This window comes from Mandrillus leucophaeus, unplaced genomic scaffold, assembly GCF_000951045.1.
Source record: "Mandrillus leucophaeus isolate KB7577 unplaced genomic scaffold, Mleu.le_1.0 Scaffold235, whole genome shotgun sequence".
NCBI lineage: Eukaryota > Metazoa > Chordata > Mammalia > Primates > Cercopithecidae > Mandrillus > Mandrillus leucophaeus.
The window spans coordinates 2,510,884-2,529,517 of record NW_012102421.1 but is presented as its reverse complement, the minus strand read 5'-3'; the positions used below and the strand labels follow the sequence as shown (position 1 = coordinate 2,529,517).

General features: G+C 37.5%; 1 protein-coding gene across 1 annotated transcript in view; it reads left to right on the top strand.

Annotated features, from left to right (window-relative positions):
- The first annotated feature begins 20 nt into the window (after positions 1-20).
- Positions 21-18,634, top strand: part of HS2ST1 (heparan sulfate 2-O-sulfotransferase 1) — a 200,339-nt gene continuing 181,725 nt past the window's right edge. Inside the window, exon 1 of the mRNA XM_011982091.1 lies at positions 21-529. Within this exon, the coding sequence (XP_011837481.1) occupies positions 406-529 (124 nt within the window). The 5' untranslated portion in view covers positions 21-405. The remainder of the gene's footprint in view (positions 530-18,634) is intronic.

Sequence of the window (18,634 nt, the reverse complement as noted above, 5' to 3'; positions counted from 1 at the left end):
GGCGCAGCCGCAGCGCTAGTGGAGGGGCGAGCGGCCGCGAGCAAAGGAGGGAGGGAAGGAAGGAAGAGAGGAAGGCGGGCAGGCAGGCGGGCGCGGGGGTCGGGGACTGAGGCAGTAGAAGGAGGCGAGAGCCCGGCAGCCGCTTCGCGCTGTTTGCTGCGCGGGCTTTTGGAGGGGGCGGCCGTTGAGTCGGCTGAGGAGAAGCGGACACCGGCGGCGTTGGTGCTAGCGCCTGGGGGAGGGGGACTAGAGAGGCGAGAAGGGGGGTCGCTGCGGTGGTTCTCTCGCTGTCGCGCTCTCTTTGCCTCGCTCCCGGCTCGGCGGGCTCCTCCCGGCGTCTCTCTCGCCTCCGGGGCCCCGCTCCCCGCCCCCCGCGGTATGTCTTGATCCCAAGCAGCGGGTTTCATGGGGCTCCTCAGGATTATGATGCCGCCCAAGTTGCAGCTGCTGGCGGTGGTGGCCTTCGCGGTGGCGATGCTCTTCTTGGAAAACCAGATCCAGAAACTGGAGGAGTCCCGCTCGAAGCTAGGTGAGAAACTGAACTGCCCCGGGCTGAGTGCTGTGGAAGGGGCCGAGGAGGCACTGCCGCCGGAGCAAGTGGGCGTTTGTCTAACCTGGGGTCTGGCTCGGGGGCTGAAAGAGGTTTTAAAGAGAACCGGGAACTAGGGGCAGCGAGGGCACGAGCTCCAAGAATGGGTTGAATTAAGCTTGAGTGGCGTGCTGGGCTCGCGAGGTCACGGGGCAGAGGTTGCAAGGTTGGGCTTCCCGAGCCAAAGGGATGCCCCGAAGTAGGCATTCCACGGAGAGAGAGTGAGAGAGAAGACCGAACTCAATGGGGAGCGGGTGTTGCTGGTGGAGACAGAAGCGCTCAGCATCGCGTGTTCTCTTGGAAGTCGTACAGAAAGCCCTGGCAATGTCAGACGAGGGGTATTCTAATTTGAGCTATGGGCATCTGGATACGAATTCTTCTGGGGGTTCATGAAGGGATAGGTGCGCAGAAATGGAAGGAGATGCTGGGACGATGGAGAGTAAAATAAATACACTGTAGCGAGTTGCACTCTTGTGCTAGGGGCAGCAAGGGACCTTATAATTGCCAGTTGAGGGGGGCTGGCCGGGTAGTGCAGGAACGCGAGTGAAAAGCTTCATCGGAGTACGGAAATGAGGGTCCGGAGATTTAAAGTCTTTAGTGGCGCTAAACTGATGAATTGGGGCTTGAGAATAGGGATGCCTATGTATGTTGCTTCGCGGCAGTGTTGATGTGAATTTCGAAGAGGAGGGAACGCTGAAGGGGAATTATGTAGTGAAGTTTGTTAAAGGAAAAGTAGGATTATGCGGAAAGTTAACCATGTGGTTAAATACCTTAAAGGGTTAACAGGTGCTTTCATGGGTGAAGGGTTCTGAAGTACAAAAAGTTGGTGCGAAGTTGTGAAAGGCCAGAAAAAAAGCACAGAGAATAGGTACTTTCGGATTAATAGGGAACTTTGGCATTTGGAAGAGCTCAGCATGGAGAGCGAGAGTTAAAAGAATTGACAGTGATAAATTTTGATTTAAAAATGTGCATGGCACTTAAAAATCAACTCAAGAGGATGTAATTTGAATATGGAAAAGTAATGGGAAGTGTTTTTTGCATACTTTCACCTCAAAATCATTTTGAATACCTTTGAGAAGCCAGCAAAACAAAAGAAAACAAAACAAAAAAACCCCAGCAGTATAATTTAGACTAAGAAATAGATGTTACTGTGAATGGATGATTAATTTTTAGGAAAAATGTACCAGAAAATAATTGTGATATACGTACAGCAGCTATTTTGGTACAAGGCTTTGCAAAAGCCTTGACATTTTAAAGAGCCTTGAAAGAAAACCCATCAAGTAAATCTGAATGAAGTGCAACTAAAGTTGGAGAAAAACTAAAGATACTCCCAGTCCTCAACTCTAGAGTAAAATTCGAAGAGATACGCAGTTTATTTACCAGTTCTTTTATTAATATGTATCTTGTATGATGGAAAAAAATGTCCACTTTAAATATTGAAGGTTATCCAGTACGGTTTTTCTTTTCTTTTGTATCCATTTAGCGACATTCAGGGTCATTATTGATCATTATTCTGGTCATTGATCATTATTGGTCATTATTCTGGCGTCATTAATGATCCAGCTCTACAGAAAAAAGAAAAGACTCCTCTTTGGAATTCTCTGGAGTTGATTTCTTAGACACATTACAGTGGGTTAGAATGACTTAAGTTTTTGGTTTTCCTCCTTGGCTAACATTTTTTTCCCCATATACTTGAAAATTGCTTCCATAGACACAATCTGAATAATTTTTAAAAGAAAATTCTCTGAAGATGTATAATGCCACAGTTAAAATATAAAGTGCTTTCTTGTGATACAAGAAAGAAAATTTCATAAAAAATAGTAAATATGCATCAAAATCCTCCTGGGACTACAGGTAAGTCTACCTGGGACTACAGGTGGGTATTACCATGCCTAGCAGAGGAAACCATATTTTGACAACCAGATTCTGTACTAGGCACTTTTCATCTTAGATACTCGTGTTTAAAGTAAGAACACCATTTAAAGCCATTTTTGGCCAGACGCAGTGGCTGACGCCTGTAATTCCAGCACTTTGGGAGGCGGAGGCCGGCGGATCATTTGAGGTCAGGAGTTCGAGACCAGCCTCGCCAACATGGTGAAACCCTATCTCTACTAAAAATACAAAAATTAGTTGGGCGTGGTGGCGGGCACCTGTAATCCCAGCTACTCAGGAGGCTAAGGTATGAGAACCTCTTGGACCTGGGAGGCAGAGATTGCAGTGAGCCTAGGTCGCACCACTGCGCTCCAGCCTGGGCAAAGAGCGAGCCTCAGTCTCAAATAAAACCAAAAAACAACAGAAAGCCATTTTTGCAGGTGCAGAAACAGGCTTAGAGGTTATATAACTTGCCCAAGACCACATCACATTTAAGTGGCAGAGCCAGGATTGCAACCCAGTTATGTCTGATTCCCAATCAATTGCTCCTTTAATTATGTCCGGTTGCTTAAGACTTTATATTGACATTACGCCAAGATTTAGCTATTTGAATAGAGTTTTAAAATTGTAATATCAATGTTTAATTGCATTTATTGCTAAGAATGAATATCATTCAGAGAAAATTGAATTTCTGACACAAAGGAATTGGTTTAGTGTAACGTCTGCCCCTTGTTTATATTCATGTAATGAACATAATTATGTTACCCAATGAAACAACTGAAATAGATAGCTTATTTTTACTATAGGAAAAAGAAATCTAGCTGTTTTCCATACGTGCAAAATCACAATGTTAAAAAAGCATTTTTATTTTGGCATTAAAAAAAACCCTATTAAACATTTTGTCCTTAAAAGTAGTTATTATCATTTTCATTGTAGAAGATTCCAAAGCATAGTATTGTCTGATAGTGGCTTTAATATTCCTTGATTTGAGAGTATAGTATTTTGATGGTGAGACCTCTAATAGAGCAATAGATGTATTCAAAACTGAGGTATACTCATTGACTACTTGGGAAATTCACTAATTAGGAATTCCTGAAAAAAAATTCAGTAATATAGTTTTTTTATTTTTATTTTTTAAAAAACAAATGTGGCATTGTGGTGCACATATTACAATGAAGCTTGCTCTTTTTGCCTTGAATGTCATAGACATCTTTCCAGGTCAGTACATGTAGATGTGACTTACTCATTCTATTAGTAATAGCTGTATAATTCTCCAAAGTATGCATGTATCATAAATTATTAAGCCATTATTCTAGTAACGGACATTCAGTTTGTCCCCATCTGTCGTGTGTGTGTGTGTGTATGTGTGTGTGTATATATACACACACACATACATATACACATATATAATTTTTTGACTTTTTTTTCTTAGTATTATAAACAATTACAGGAAACATCCTTATATATCTGTTTAACTCATGTTGATGTCATTTTGTGCTAGGATGAATTCTGTATGTGAGATTGCTGGGACAAAGGATATACATATTTCATAATTTAATAGATTTAAAAATCTACTTTTCAACATTTTTTTTTTGTTTTTCAGAAGATATAGTAATCTACACTGCCAGCACATGTTCATTGCACTAGAAGATAATCAGCTTCTAATTTTTGCCAGTGTGAGGCTGTGAAATGATATACTGAATTAATTTACCTTCTGATTTCTAGTTAGGTTGAACATCTTTACATATGTTTATTGCCCATTTATTTGTTAATTTTCATTTGTCTATTTTTCTATTGGGTGGTTTACTTATTTTTTTAAATGTTAGAATTAGTAATCCTTTATCTGTCATAAGTTCTGCTTTTTTTTTCTTTTTTGAGATGAGCCTTGCTCTGTCACCCAGTCTGGAGTGCAGTGGTGCGATTTCAGCTCACTCCTGTCTCAGCCTCCCAGGTAGCTGGGATTACAGTTACGTGCTACCACGCCCAGCTAATTTTTGTATTTTTAGTAGAGACAGGGTTTCACCATGTTGGCCAGGCTGGTCTTGAACTCCTGACCTCAAGTGATCTGCCCCCCTCTGCCTTCCAAAGTGCTGGGATTACAGGTGTGAGCCACTGCACTCGGCCTCTTGCATTTGTTTTTGTCCAAGTTTGCCATTTGTTTTTTGACTTTATGGTGTGTTTTGCTCATATAGAAGTTTTAAAATATACACAGTTAAATCTATCAATTTAGGTAAGTCGTTTTCATATGTTGCTTAGGAAGACTTACCCTGAGCCAAGATTGTGTACATTTTCTGTATTTTATTATAGTATTTTATAGTTTATTACATTTGGCTCTTTAAACCATTTATATGTTTACAGAGATTTATCATGATTTTCTCAGTAAATAATTCATTTTTTCCAACTGTATGTTAACATTCCTTCTTTTAATCACATACTAAGTTTTCATATGTTCTTGGATCAATTTTGGATGCTATTTTCCATTAATCAGAGATTCTTTAAACCTCAGGGACCCATAAATAGGCTTCAAGGTGAATTCCCTGAAATTATATACATAACTTTCATCAGATTTGCAAAGGAGTATGTGATTCCTTTAATGGCAAGGATCACAGATATAGTAGATGTTTCATATTTAGTGGACTTTTTTTGTTTTAATAACATAACATGCAGATTGTGAGTTAAATTTAGGAGATAAGTGCATTACTTGTGAAAAAGAAGTTTTTCAACTTCTAATGAAGTTAATACTTCATTGTATTAAAATGTAGACTTAATTTTCTAGTGAGAAATGGAAAAGGACAGGGAATCCAAATGAAAACTATTTAACTGTGACTCATTACCATAAAATGTCAGAATTTGTGGCTGGTGAAAAGTAGTTCTTCCCGAATTTCAAGAGAGCACTTGTTGCTAATATTGACTGGTCGAACAGTGCAGCGAAACGTTTTCTCACATAAATGATAGAACTATGTGCTTGGTAACTTTATTTTCTATAGGGTTTTAGCATTGTAAGTAATTTGTTGACTGTATTCTTATATCCCTATATGAATTTATGAGCACATTAGGAATAATCTTTTACATGGGGAAAATAATTGAGAATGGATTATGTACTCATCCATAGGTGATAATTATGTTAGTCATTATGTTCTTAAAACTCTACTAGACTAAACAACTAATTCCAGGGCCAAGGTTGAGACTGCTTTTTGGAATTTGGTAGTTTTTACAAGTTCCTGAAACCATGCAGTGATACCTGTAACATGTTCCAGAGAATGGTAGATTTCCTTACTTCTGAAATCATTTGGAAAACCTCACAGTAGCTACTGTTTTGAGGACTTTGGGTTAATAGGAATACAGTTATTCTAGAATTGGTAATTGGTGCCTCACTTATTAGTCTTGAATAAGATATCTAGTGCCATGGAGTGGTCACCTGAAACAGTTGATCTCAATTAAGATAATTCCGGGATGTCTGTCCACCACTCTGGAAAGCCTTCTAATAGCTTTATGACACTTAGTGAAATTGAAATAATAATGAATGTTCAAACACTGCTCTCCAGAAAGACCACTTTTGAAGGATGTACTTATAGATGAACTTCATAATCATGGTTCACTATAGCCTAGTTATTTTTAAGAATTACCCACCTCCCAGTACCTGTACTTTTGTATTCTGCCTTTCTGCCTGTTAACAATAGATTAACCGTCAATGCTCCTGTTGGGTAATTTGTACACCTGATTCTATTGCCTCACTTACCTAAAGACATGGTTCCAGAAGCTTTCCCTCATTCTCCTGTAACAGTGTATTCTTGAAAATTGCTAATAGAGTAGATTTTAAGTGTTTTCACCATACCAAAAAAAAGTATGTGAGGTAATGCATGTTGGGTGAATTAGCTTGATTTAGCCATCCATGATATATACATGTTTTAAAACATGTTGTACAGATAAATATATATATTTTTGTCAGTTAAAAATTAAGAAAAAAATAAACTATCTTGGTAAATGTTCCAGGTGAATGTGAAAAATATGTATTCTGTTGTTATTAACTGAAGTGTGCTGTAAATGTCAAGTGGTTGGTAGTATTGTTACGTTGTTTTGTATTCTTGATTTTTTCCTGCCTCTTCATCAGTTATGAAGAGGGGTTTTGAAATCTTTGATATAATTGTGGATTTGTCTGTTTTTCTTGTAATTCTGTCACTTTTTGCTTCATGTATTTTGAAGTGCTGTGATTAAGTATATGAACATTTAGGCTGTCACATCTTCTTGATCGACCAACCCTTTTTTTAATAGAAGATACTGTGTTTATCCTTGGTAATATTCTTTGCTCTGAAACCTACTGCTGTGGTGTTAATGTCTCCCCCAAAATTTACGTGTTGGAAACTTAATCCCCGATGCAACAGTATTGGGGCGGGGAATGGAGAGTGTTTAGGTGATGAGGGCTCTCTCCTCATAACTGTATTAATACTGTTATAAAAAAACTCGTGGGAGTGGATTTTCTTTTTTCTACGTAAGAAGACAGCATTTGTCCCCCTTTTGCCATTTCTACCCCCAACCATATGAAGATGCCGCAAGAAGTCCCTCTCCAGATGCTGGTACCTTGATTTTGGACTTCTCAGTTTCCAGAACTGTGAAGAAATACATTTCTGTTTTCTATAAATTACCAAGTCTCAGGTATTTTGTTTTAGTACCACACAGTGGACTATGACACTTACTTTGTCTAGTGCTAATACAGACACTTCAGTTTTTTTTTGAGTAGTGTCAGGTGGTATATCTTTTCCCATCCTGTTAGTATTAACCTACTTGTGTATTTATATTTAAAGTGGATTTTTGGTAGACAGCATCTAATCTTGCATCCAGTTTCACAATCTCTTTTGTAAATGAAATATTTAGAACACTTAATGTGATTATTGATGTGGTTGGGTTTAAATTTGAGTTGCTATTTGTTTTCTGTTTGTCTTAACTGTTTTGTGATTCCTTTTTTTCTGTTTTTAGGATTAAAGGAGTATTTTTAAATTCCATTTTTTAATTTGATGACTTACTAGCAGTGCTCTTTGCTGTTTGTTTGTTTTTTTTTTTAGTGGTTAAGGGTTTATGGTATTCATGATAGAATTTCATGTGTAGTATAAGAACCTTAATATATTACCACTTTTTTCTGGGTTCTTGCTATTGTCGTTACACATTTTACTTCTATATATGAGTCCTACAATACATTATTATTTTGCTTTAACTTAGTTATCTTTTAAAAAGATATAAAATGCTTAAAAATTTTTTAAAAATTTACTCACATATTTACCATTCCCAGTGTTCTTCATTGTGTGTGTGTGTGTGTGTGTGTGTGTGTGTGTGTGTATGCAGATTTCATGTGGTACCATTTATTTTCACCCTGAAGAATTTCTTTTAACATTACTTACACTTGAAAATGTACTGGTGATGAATTCTTTTCACTTTGTGTGTCTGAAAAAGTTTTTATTTGCTATAGTGTTTGAAGGATATTTTTGTTGGGTATAGAATTCTAAGCTGACATTTTTGTTGTTTCAGTACTTTAAAGATGTTGCTTCATTGTCTTCTGGCTTGCATTGTTTCTGATGAGAAGGTTGTCATCATTCTTTGTTCCACTATATGTAGCATGTCTTTTATTTTTCCGCTTTGCCTACTTTTAAGATTTTCACTAGGTTTTTAATTATTTGATATAATGGCCCTTGTATTATGTTTCTTGTTCCTGGGGTTTGTTGAGCTTCTTGGATCTGTGAGTTTATAGTTTTTATTTAAACATTTTTAAATATTTTAAGCATTTTAAACATTTATTTAAACATTTTTGGCCATTGTTTCTTCACATATTAATTTTTCTGTGCTGCCTCTCCTCTCTTTCAGGGCTTCGAAATACACTTATATTGGGCCACATGAAATTGTTCCACAGTTCAGTGATGTTCTATTCATCTTTCTCAGTCTTTTTTGTGTGTGTTGTTTTAGATAGTTTTTACTACTAGGTCTTTAATTCACCAATCCTTCTGCAGTATGTAATCCACTTTTAATATTACCCAGTTTATTTTTTATCTCAGGCATGGCCCCCCACCCTTCCCTCCACCCTTCTAAAAGTTCAATATAGGTCTTTAAAAAATTATCTTTCATTTCTTTCCTTAACATCCTGTATTAGCTCGTTTTCACGCCCAAGACTGAATAACTTACAAAAGAAAGAGACATAATTGGACTTACAGTTCACATGGCTGGGGAAGCGTCACAGTCATGGTGGAAGGCAAGGAGGAGCAAGTCACATCTTTGTGGCAGGCAAAAAATGAGAAAGCTTGTGCAGGGGAACGGCTTTTTTTTTTTTTTTTTTTTTTTTTTAGAGGGAGTCTCGCTCTGTCGCCCAGGCTGGAGTGCAGTGGCGTGATCTCGGCTCACTTCAAGCTCTGCCTCCTGGGTTCACACCATTTTCCTGCTTCAGCCTCTCGAGTAGCTGTGACTACAGTCGCCCACCACCATGCCCGGCTACTTTTTTGTATTTTTGGTAGAGATAGGGTTTCACCATGTTAGCCAGGCTGGTCTCGATCTCCTGACCTTGTGATCCACCCGCATTGGCCTCCCACAGTGCTGGGATTACAGGTGTGAGCCACCTCGCCCAGCAAGAACGCCTCTTTTTAAAACTGTCAGATATTGTGAGACTTATTTGCTATCATGGGAACAGCATGGGAAAGACTTGCCCCCATGATTCAATTACCTCCCACCAGGTCCCTCCCACAGCACAGGGGAATTCAAGATGGGATTTGTGTGGGAACACAGCCAAACCATATCATTCCACCCCTGGCCCCTCCCAAATCTCATGTTCTCACATTTCAACACCAATCATGCCTTCCCAACAGTCCCCCGAAGTCTTAACTCATTTCAACATTAACTCCAAAGCCCACAGTCCAAAGTCTCATCTGAGACAAGGCAAGTCCCTTCTGCCTATGCACCTGTAAAATCAAAAGCAAATTAGTTATTTCCTAGATACATTGGGTAAATACACCCATTCCAAGTGGGAGAAATTGGCCAAAACAATGGGGTTACAGGCCCCATGCAAGTCCGAAATCCAGCGGGGCAGTCAAATCTTAAAGCTTCAAAATGATATCCTTTGACTCCATGTCTCACATCCAGGTCATGCTGATGCAAGAGTTGGACTCCCACGGCCTTGGGCAGCTCCACCCCTGTGGCTTTGCATGATATAGCCTCCCACTCTTGGCTACTTTCACAGCGTGGCATTGAGTGTCTGTGGCTTTTCCAGGTGCACTGTGCAAGCTGTCAGTAGATCTACCATTCTGAGGTCTAGAGGATAGTGGTCCTCTTCTCACAGCCCAACTAGGTTGTGCCCCAGTAGGGACTCTGTATGGGGACTGCAACCCCACATTTCCCTTCCACACTGCCCTAGCAGAGGTTCTCCATGAGGGCCTTGCCCCACAACAAACTTCTGCCTGGGTATCCAGGTGTTTCCATACATCTGAACTCTAGGCAGAGGTTCTCAAACCTCAGTTCTTGACTTCTGTGCACTCGTAGGCTCAACACCATGTGGAAGCTGCCGAGGCTTGGGGATTGCACCTTCTGAAGTCATGGCCCGAGCCCTACGTTGGCCCTTTTCAGCCATGGCAGGAGCGGCTGGGACAAAGGGTGCCAAGTCTCTAGGTTGCACATAACACGGGGACCCTGGACCCAGCCCACGAAACCATTTTTTCCTTCTAAACCTCTGGGCCTGTGATGGGGGTTGCTGCTGTGAAGACCTCTGACATGCCTTGGAGACATTTTCCCCATTGTTTTGGGGATTAACATTCAGCTCCTTGTTACTTATGCAATTTCTTCAGTGGGCTTGGATTTCTCCTGAGAAAATGGAATTTTCTTTTCTGTCATACTGTCAGTCTGCAAATTTTCCTAACTTTGATGCTCTGTTTCCCTTTTAAAACTGAATGCCTTTAATGGCACCCAAGCCATCTCTTGAATGCTTTGCTGCTTAGAAATTTCTTTCACTAGAAATCCTAAATCATCTCTCTCAAGTTCAAAGTTCCACAAATCCCTAGGGCAGGTACAAAAGGCCACCAGTCTCCTTTCTAAAACATAACAAGAGTCACCTTTGCTCCAGTTCCCAACAAGTTCCTTGTCTCTATCTGAGACCACCTTAGACTGGACCTTATTGTTCATATCACTATCAGCAATTCAACAAGTCTCTAGGAAGTTCCCAAACTTTCCCACATTTTCCCGTCTTCTTCTGAGCCCTCAAAACTGTTCTAACCTCTGCCTGTTACCCAGTTCCAAAGTAACTTCCACATTTGGGGGTATGTTTTCGGCAATGCCCCACTCTATGATACCAATTCACTGTATTAGTCCGTTTTTCACGCTGCTGATAAAGACATGCCCAAGACAGCAATAAACTAAAAGAGAGAGGTTTAATAGTTCTACATGGCTGGGGCAACCTCACAATCATCGTGGAAGGCAAGGAGGGGTGGATGGTGGCAGGCAAAAAATGAGAACGCTTGTTTGGGGAACGCCTCTTTTTAAAACCATCAGATCTCACGAGACTTACTCACTGTCATGAGAACAGAATGGGAAAGACTTGCCCCCATGATTCAGTTACCTCCTACCAGGTCCCTCCTACAACACGTGTGAATTCAAGATGAGATTTGGGTGGGGACACAGCCAAAGCATATCACATGCTTTTCCTTTTTTTTTGGAACAAGTGGAATATTGTTATAATAATTCTTTCTGATGTCATTGTCTACTAATTCTATCATCTGGGTCATTTCTGGGTTGCTTTCTATTGATTTGCTTTTCTCTACATTATGGGCCATATTTTCTTTACGTGTCTGTTAATTTTTAACTGGATGGCAGACATTATTAATTTTACCTTGCTAGGTACTGGATATTTTTCATATTCCTATAAATACTTGCACACTTTGTTTTGGGACATACTTAAGTTATCTAGAAACAGTTTTGTCTTTTTGAGGCTTGCTTTTATGTTTGTTTGACGGCACCACAAAGCCTTTAGTCTAGGACTAATTTTGCTCCATTACTGGCAGTCCCTTTTAGTGCCCTTCAGAGTATTCCACCCAGTGCCCTGTGTATTACAAGGTTTTGCCACTTTGGCTGAAGGGAATGCTGGTTGAGTGAATCCCCAAAATTGTTCCTCCTGTCCATTTTGAATGGCTCTTTTTTGGCCTCAGTTTCTTAACACATATGCACTGAGAGGTACTCTGCTGAAAATTCTGTTTTTGGCTCTGTCCTCTTCAGTACACTGTCCAGCAAACTTCAGCCGCTTTGTCTTTCCTAAAACCTTGATTCTCGCTGCTTAATTCAAGAAGAATGTTGGATCCCTGAATTAGACTGAGTTCTCCCTCCCTGTGCTGTAGCCTGGAAACTCTCTCAGGCAGTCATAGGACTCACTTCATTTCCTTTTTCTCAGGAATCCTCATACTATGCTGATTTCCTGTTTAATGTCCAAAGTCTGAAAATTGTTGTTATGTATTTTATTTTTGTTTTGTTGTTTCAGTTAAGAGGGTAAACCCAGTCTCTTTTACTCCATCTTGGCTAGTGGTAGAAACTGGGTGGATCTTTGATTGGGTGTCCCTGAGTTGACTGAGGGGAAAGTAGTGAACTTGGATCATTTGAATTATACTTGGTAATTAAAACTAATATTATAAATTCAGGGAAAGAATAATGGTTTTATTATGCTTCTTGATTTCTTCATAATCTCTAGTATGGTATTGAGCACAGGCCTTAGCAAGTTGTTAACTGAAAGTTAGGCAAGACTTACCCGTGATAGTCCCACCTTCCTCCTTCCTCATAGAAGTTTCAAGTGTATGTTAGTTAATTCTTTGAAATGTTATCAGTTTTATTCTGACTTTAAGAAACCAGACCTTTTGTATCCCTTTAGATACAGCTGAGTCTTAGAGGAAGACTCTTTCAGACTGGCTGATGAACCATGTGGCTCCAGAAGAGGTTTTTGCTTTTCCTGTTAGTATGGCTCTTGAGCTAATTGGTCACATTCTTGCTGGGCGTGGCTGGATTAATAGTTCTGTTCAGAGGCTTCTTTCCTGTATTCCTTCCAGAATACCTTTATTCCAAGCTAAGTAGTGGGGAAGAGAATCAGGGATGGTAGTGCTAATAGTAGTTATATTGAATATGTTGCATGTATAGAAAATGCATATAGTTTACCCTAAGGTGAATATTATTATTATAGTCCTCAGATGTTCAACATGGCATGATATAATTCTTGCTAAAGGTAGTTAGGTTGTACTGAACCTGTGAGTACTCGAAAGTGTCAAGGAGAAGTCTTTTAAATTGTAACTGTTGGATTCTCCTGTGGAAAGGTAGTGATTTGAAAATGGTGAATTGATTTGCTACTTATATAGCAACTTAAAACTGGATTTAGAGGGAAAGTAATGTCCACTTTCCTAAATTCCAGTATAAGTTAGGAATAATCCATTAGTATTACCTTATGTTTTTCCATTATTTATTTTTAAATTTGTGGTATAGCTAGAAATAAGTGATTTGTACAGGTAAGCACTCAGAAATGACTTTAGAGACTGATCAGATGATGTCAGTTGGGAAAGGAGAGTTGTGTTGGAAAACACCTTAGACTTTTGCTTGGTATGGTTAAGGATTTGAGGTTAAGTGGCTATGCAAGTGCAGACTAACTCTTGGCAAATTTATTTCTAATTATAAACTACGTTTGAGTTGGGCTTAATGAATGTAATTTAGAGATGCTATTGGTTCATTGATAACAAACTTCTGGTATGTAGTCCCTGTATGCTTTGAAGCAAAACAGTATAGGAAATGGGCTAATCAAACTAGTTTTATTTTTTTCTGCTACATAAGTTGGTAGTCTGAGTCTCCATAGCTTGTCTTCAGACAATGAATTCTGTATCGAGTGCTCTGTTACTATCATGCTTTCAAAATAATGCTTTATTACAGTATGTCTTTTAGTTAATAGTAACTTAAAAAAGGAAATCTTCAAAAGAAACTAAACGCACAGCATAAACATTCTAACTAAAATCTTGCTGCAAACCTGAATTTTTATAGTGTATTCAATAGAGTTGCAAATTCTACCCTGTTTTTATTCTAAGAGTTTGATGTTTAACTAGGGCTGTTTCTTTCAGTTTCTAAGGTGTGATGTAAAAGGACATAATCTTAAGTTTTCAGTGATAAAAAATATACTATTTTAAATATAGGCAGGAATATTAGAGCTTTGAGTAAAATTGAATTACTGGATTGAAATCAATAAAGTCCTTCTTCAACCTTGCATTTGATTTCCTTGTTCAAGTTTTGTCCATGACAAACTGAAACTGGCTCAGCAGTGAGGTTTGACACGAGGATTCTTGATCTATATTTAGATTTGATCTGTATTTAAGATTCTTGATTTATATTCTGTATTTGGGTGTTAAGAAAGTGCCTCCAATTGCCAGTGTTTTTATTTCAACACAGTTTTATTGCTTTTCAACAAAACATACCCAGCTCTTATAAAGTGTTGGATGTTCCCAGAATGTTATACACCTCTGGCAGAAAAACTCAGTTGTTTCCTCTATAGAAGGGCTGATTAGAAAGACTGGCTTAACGTGATTTTAATGTATTTTAATAGTTTCTGCATTTGTTTAAATAAAATAGAAGAAAACATTCACCATTGTCTCCTAAGACATAAATTTCTTATCTTTCCTTCCTACTTTGAAGGTTAAAACAAAAAAGCAAAGTTGTGTGATGATATTTTAGTGTCTTGAAATGGATTTCTCAGCCATTAAAATAAGGGATATATGTGACTTTTGCACCTCACCTGGGATTTGTCAGTGATACTCTGACTTGATATGTGCTTGTTCAGGTTTGTCTTATAGATATGCCATTGTGTGCCCTTTTTCTTTTGCCCTAGGTTGGAACTTTGTGTTTAATTAGTAAGCCATCATGACCTCTGAACCTTCATTTGTAACAGACAGTAACTAACAGTTATGGAGTACTTACTGTATATTTATAAGTGTTTTATGTGTATAGTTTCATTTAATGTAAATGATACTTGTTTTGCTTTCTTCAGAGAATTGCTGTGAAGATAAATGTTCTTCAAATGAGATAATGAATGTTTGTACAAACACTGTAGTTATAAATTGTTATTAATGACAATAATACCTAACTACTTTTTCTTTGCCATTGTTGTCTTTAAGGTTTAATATAGTCTACAGCCTACATTTTTTGGTGCTGTAGTTTTTCCCAGTGCCTCATCTCATAGGATGACACTTGTCTGATAAGTCCAGATAAATCACATGATGTTACATGAGTTATAGATTTGACATTCAGGTTAGCTTTTTATTCTTTAATCACTGGCAATTCATATTGTTATTTGTCTCTTTAAAGTAGAAATCTATTTGTTTTCATATAAATTCTAGAAAAGCTTTGACTTTTTGATGTTACTGGACTCTCTTTACTCTTTCCTACTAATCCCTGTGAAATTGACAATTAAAGACAGATTTGTAGAATGCAAATTAAATTTAAATTGTCATGGGGGAATGTGTATATGTATGTGTTTATGTGCATATATGTGTATAAAATAACTCTTTGGCCTCTAAATTTTTAAAGGATTAATGATAGTCAAATTAATGAAAGAAGAAAGAACCTAAGCCTATTTCTCCATTTTAGAAAAAGTTTTATGTGATAGTTGCTTTATTATATTGTCAGTTTTCCCATGGTGATTCATTATTACATCTCAAATAGAGGAATATGTTCTGTATCCTTTATTTAAATGAGGAAAGTTCAACTTTTCTTATCCTTTTAACTCAAATACAGAATAGCATAGGCTGTACATTAATATTTATTGCCAATTTTTTTTTTTTTTTTTTGAGACGGAGTCTCCCTCAGCCCAGCCTGGAGTGCAGTGGCCAGATCTCAGCTCACTGCAAGCTCCGCCTCCCGGGTTCAAGCCATTCTCCTGCCTCAGCCTCCCAAATAGCTGGGACTACAGGCGCCACCATGCCTGGCTAATTTTTTATATTTTTAGTAGAGACGGGGTTTCACGGTGTTAGCTAGGATGGTCTTGATCTCCTGACCTCATGATCCTCCCGCCTTGGCCTCCCAAAGTGCTGGGATTACAGGCGTGAGCCACCATGGCCGGCCATATTGCCAAGATTTTGAGGATGACTTTAGAAAAAATGAAATTCTTGAATCTTACACAGCTTCAAACACTATTAACTCAGGTAAAGAGTTATTTGCCATTTTACAATCAGAAATTTTGGTAGACTGAAATGGTAGACTATGAGAGGTAAACTGTGTTGTGATCACCTCTTTTGTCATATATGTTGCTGCTACTTTTTTTCAGGAATTATAGCATTATTCTTAAATACAGGTCAACCTCACTGAAGAATTTAACATGTAGCTGTTGTGTACAATTTGAAGAGTAGAGCAGTGATTTCATTTGCATATTATAATATTTTATGTTTATGGATATCTTTAAAAATTTTCCTAATTAGCAGTGAAACATTTTGAAAGAAATGCTGGATTTGTTGGAAGCTCAGCTTGCATTTTAGCTATACCTTTAAAACTTTAAAAAATTCATTTCTGAATGACTTTACCAATCTAGAATTGAGAAAGACAGAATGAAGAAATAACATTAACCTTTTGCATTTCACCTAACCTTCCCTATCCCCACATGAAGCATAGTACCCCATAGGTGGAAACTGTTTTAATTTTTATTTTGTTTCCAACAACTTAAGCATATGTTAGTCTGGGCTTTCAGGAGTTATCTTGTAGAATAAGATTATTAAAGGACCCTACCATTTTCTAAGTAGATTTTATCCTAAATTTATTACTGCATTGGAAAAGTTGGCTTTTTAAAAAAATTTAACCAATGTCTTATGACACCATCCTCTCCTATTCCTCCCACCGAGTTACCAGTTTAATTTGAAAACTTTGACTTTCCTGCCTATCCAAGTATGCAAGATTTTGCATTGTTCTTACATAAATGAACAAATCTTTGAAGCACGAAAAGTTGAGTATTTGTTTTATGTGCTCTTCATCTAGGTGCTTGTAGTAATGTTGGCACTTACAGGAGAAATTAAGAGATGAGACAGAGAGGTGAAAAAGGGAGTCTTTAAAATAAGTGATTAAATTTTAGGCGTTTATAGTATGCGGAGTGAGTACTTTTTGAAAATGACCAGTTAATAGGGGAAAATAAGATTTCTACCTTTTAAAAAGAATGTTCTTTGAAATGAGAAGTATTTTTAAAAGTTACTTAAATAAGAATAGTAGGTTATTTTAGTTACAATCTCACAAAAATGATGTTGTAGTATGTGACATGAAATATAGTAGTTTTGCCTATGTACATGACATTGAATGTAGTCAAAAGTTTGCAATGTAATTTTTAATTTGAATTGTATTATACATTATTTCACATTTATTATTCAATTTAATTCTACCTTGTCCTGAAAAAGAGTTGAAGAGATACACAAATGTGTTTGTGTAATGCAGAATGGGTAAAAAAGGCAAATGAGGTAGGAAAAGAAGTCAGAGTATTTGTATAGATATTAAATAACTTATTTTAATTTTGTAGCGCTTTATTTTGTTTCTGTGGGCAGTGAGGTATTAAAGTACCAAAAAGATCTCTATATGTAACCCTTCATATTTGGAGGTAATTTGGAGTGATAGTATTTTTGCAGCCTTTTATATAAGGAGCCAGGAAAGCAGATTTCATACTTGGCATTTTGGTCACAGAATAAAAGTGAAAGTTTTAAATAATAACAAGGATAGTTTGGGAAGATCAGGTATATAATGATAAGAATTGAGTTAGGATTTTGTACCATACATGATTTATGATAAAGCTTTTCTTACTATGATACTAAAGGCTTTGATTGTAAGTTCAAGTAGTTTTCAGTGCAGAATCCATCATTGTGGAACCTTATATAATAATGATTGTTGAGCACATTTTGACAGAACTTAACGTCATGTTGTTGCTTATTTAGAAAAAAATGCTTAATACCAGTAATCTTTTTATTTTTTCTATCAAGTATAATTTGTTTCTGAGAGGATTAAAAATAACACAGTGAATTGAAGTGCTATTTCTTGGCAGTTTTTAATTTAAGAAAATCTGATAAAGTAGTTTAGAACTTTTATTTCTTTTTGTAGAGACAAGGTCTTGCTTTCTTGCCTAAGCTGGTCTTGAACTCCCGACCTTGAGTGATCCTCCTATGTTAGACTCCCAAAGTGTTGGGATTACAAGCATGAGCCACTGTGCACAGCTAGATAGCTAAGAGAAATATGGATTAAGTTGGCTGTTATAAGTTGCAGTTTTCAAATATGATTTAAAATAAATATTGTTAGATTAACATTAAGGGCTAAAGTGAAATTACCAAAGCATGTATTAAAGAAAAATTTGAGGTGATATCACATGTTCTCACCTGTGAAAGATATGTGAGAGCTAAAAAATTTGATCACATGAGAGTAGAGAGTAAAAAGGTTAATAACAGAGACTGGGAAAGGTGAGTGGTGGGGAGAATGAAGAGAAGTAGGTTAAAGGGTACAAACATGCAGTCAGAAGGAATAAATTTAATGTTATAATTCCCCTGGTTGTTCATGATATATACCATGTACCATTTCATATAATTCATGTAATATAGCCTCTTATTTTATAGGCAAAGCAACAGTAACCTAAGTCTTGCCAGGGGATAAAAATATTTCCGAATAAATAAAGTGATACATAAATCATATAACTTTCATTTTAGGCTATGGTCATGATCAAATACTTTGATTTGTTATTTATAAAATTAAAATTACTGATTTAATAAATAGTGGTACCTGTCTTTTCGTCTATCTGTATTAGAACAGCATTAGTAATAGGAAGCAAGCAGGATAGTTGCTAAAAGCACATGCACTGTCAAAAATAAGAAGTGGGATCTCTTTTCAATGGGGGGAGACAGAAGAAGGCAGGAAAAGTACAGCAATCCAGGTTAGGTTATTGTGGTAAACCTTTCTCAGAAGCTTCTTAACACAGTTCTGAAGAAGGTAACATAATTATAATGTGTTCATAAAGTAATGGGGCAAAAAAAGTATTTTTCAAAGTAGTTACTGTGAGGAAGTTATACATTAGAAAATATAGTTGCTATTTTTTCTTGTAAATTTGTTTGAGTTCTTTGTAGGTTCTGGATATTAGCCCATTGTCAGATGAGTAGATTGCAAAAATTTTCTCCCATTCTGTAGGTT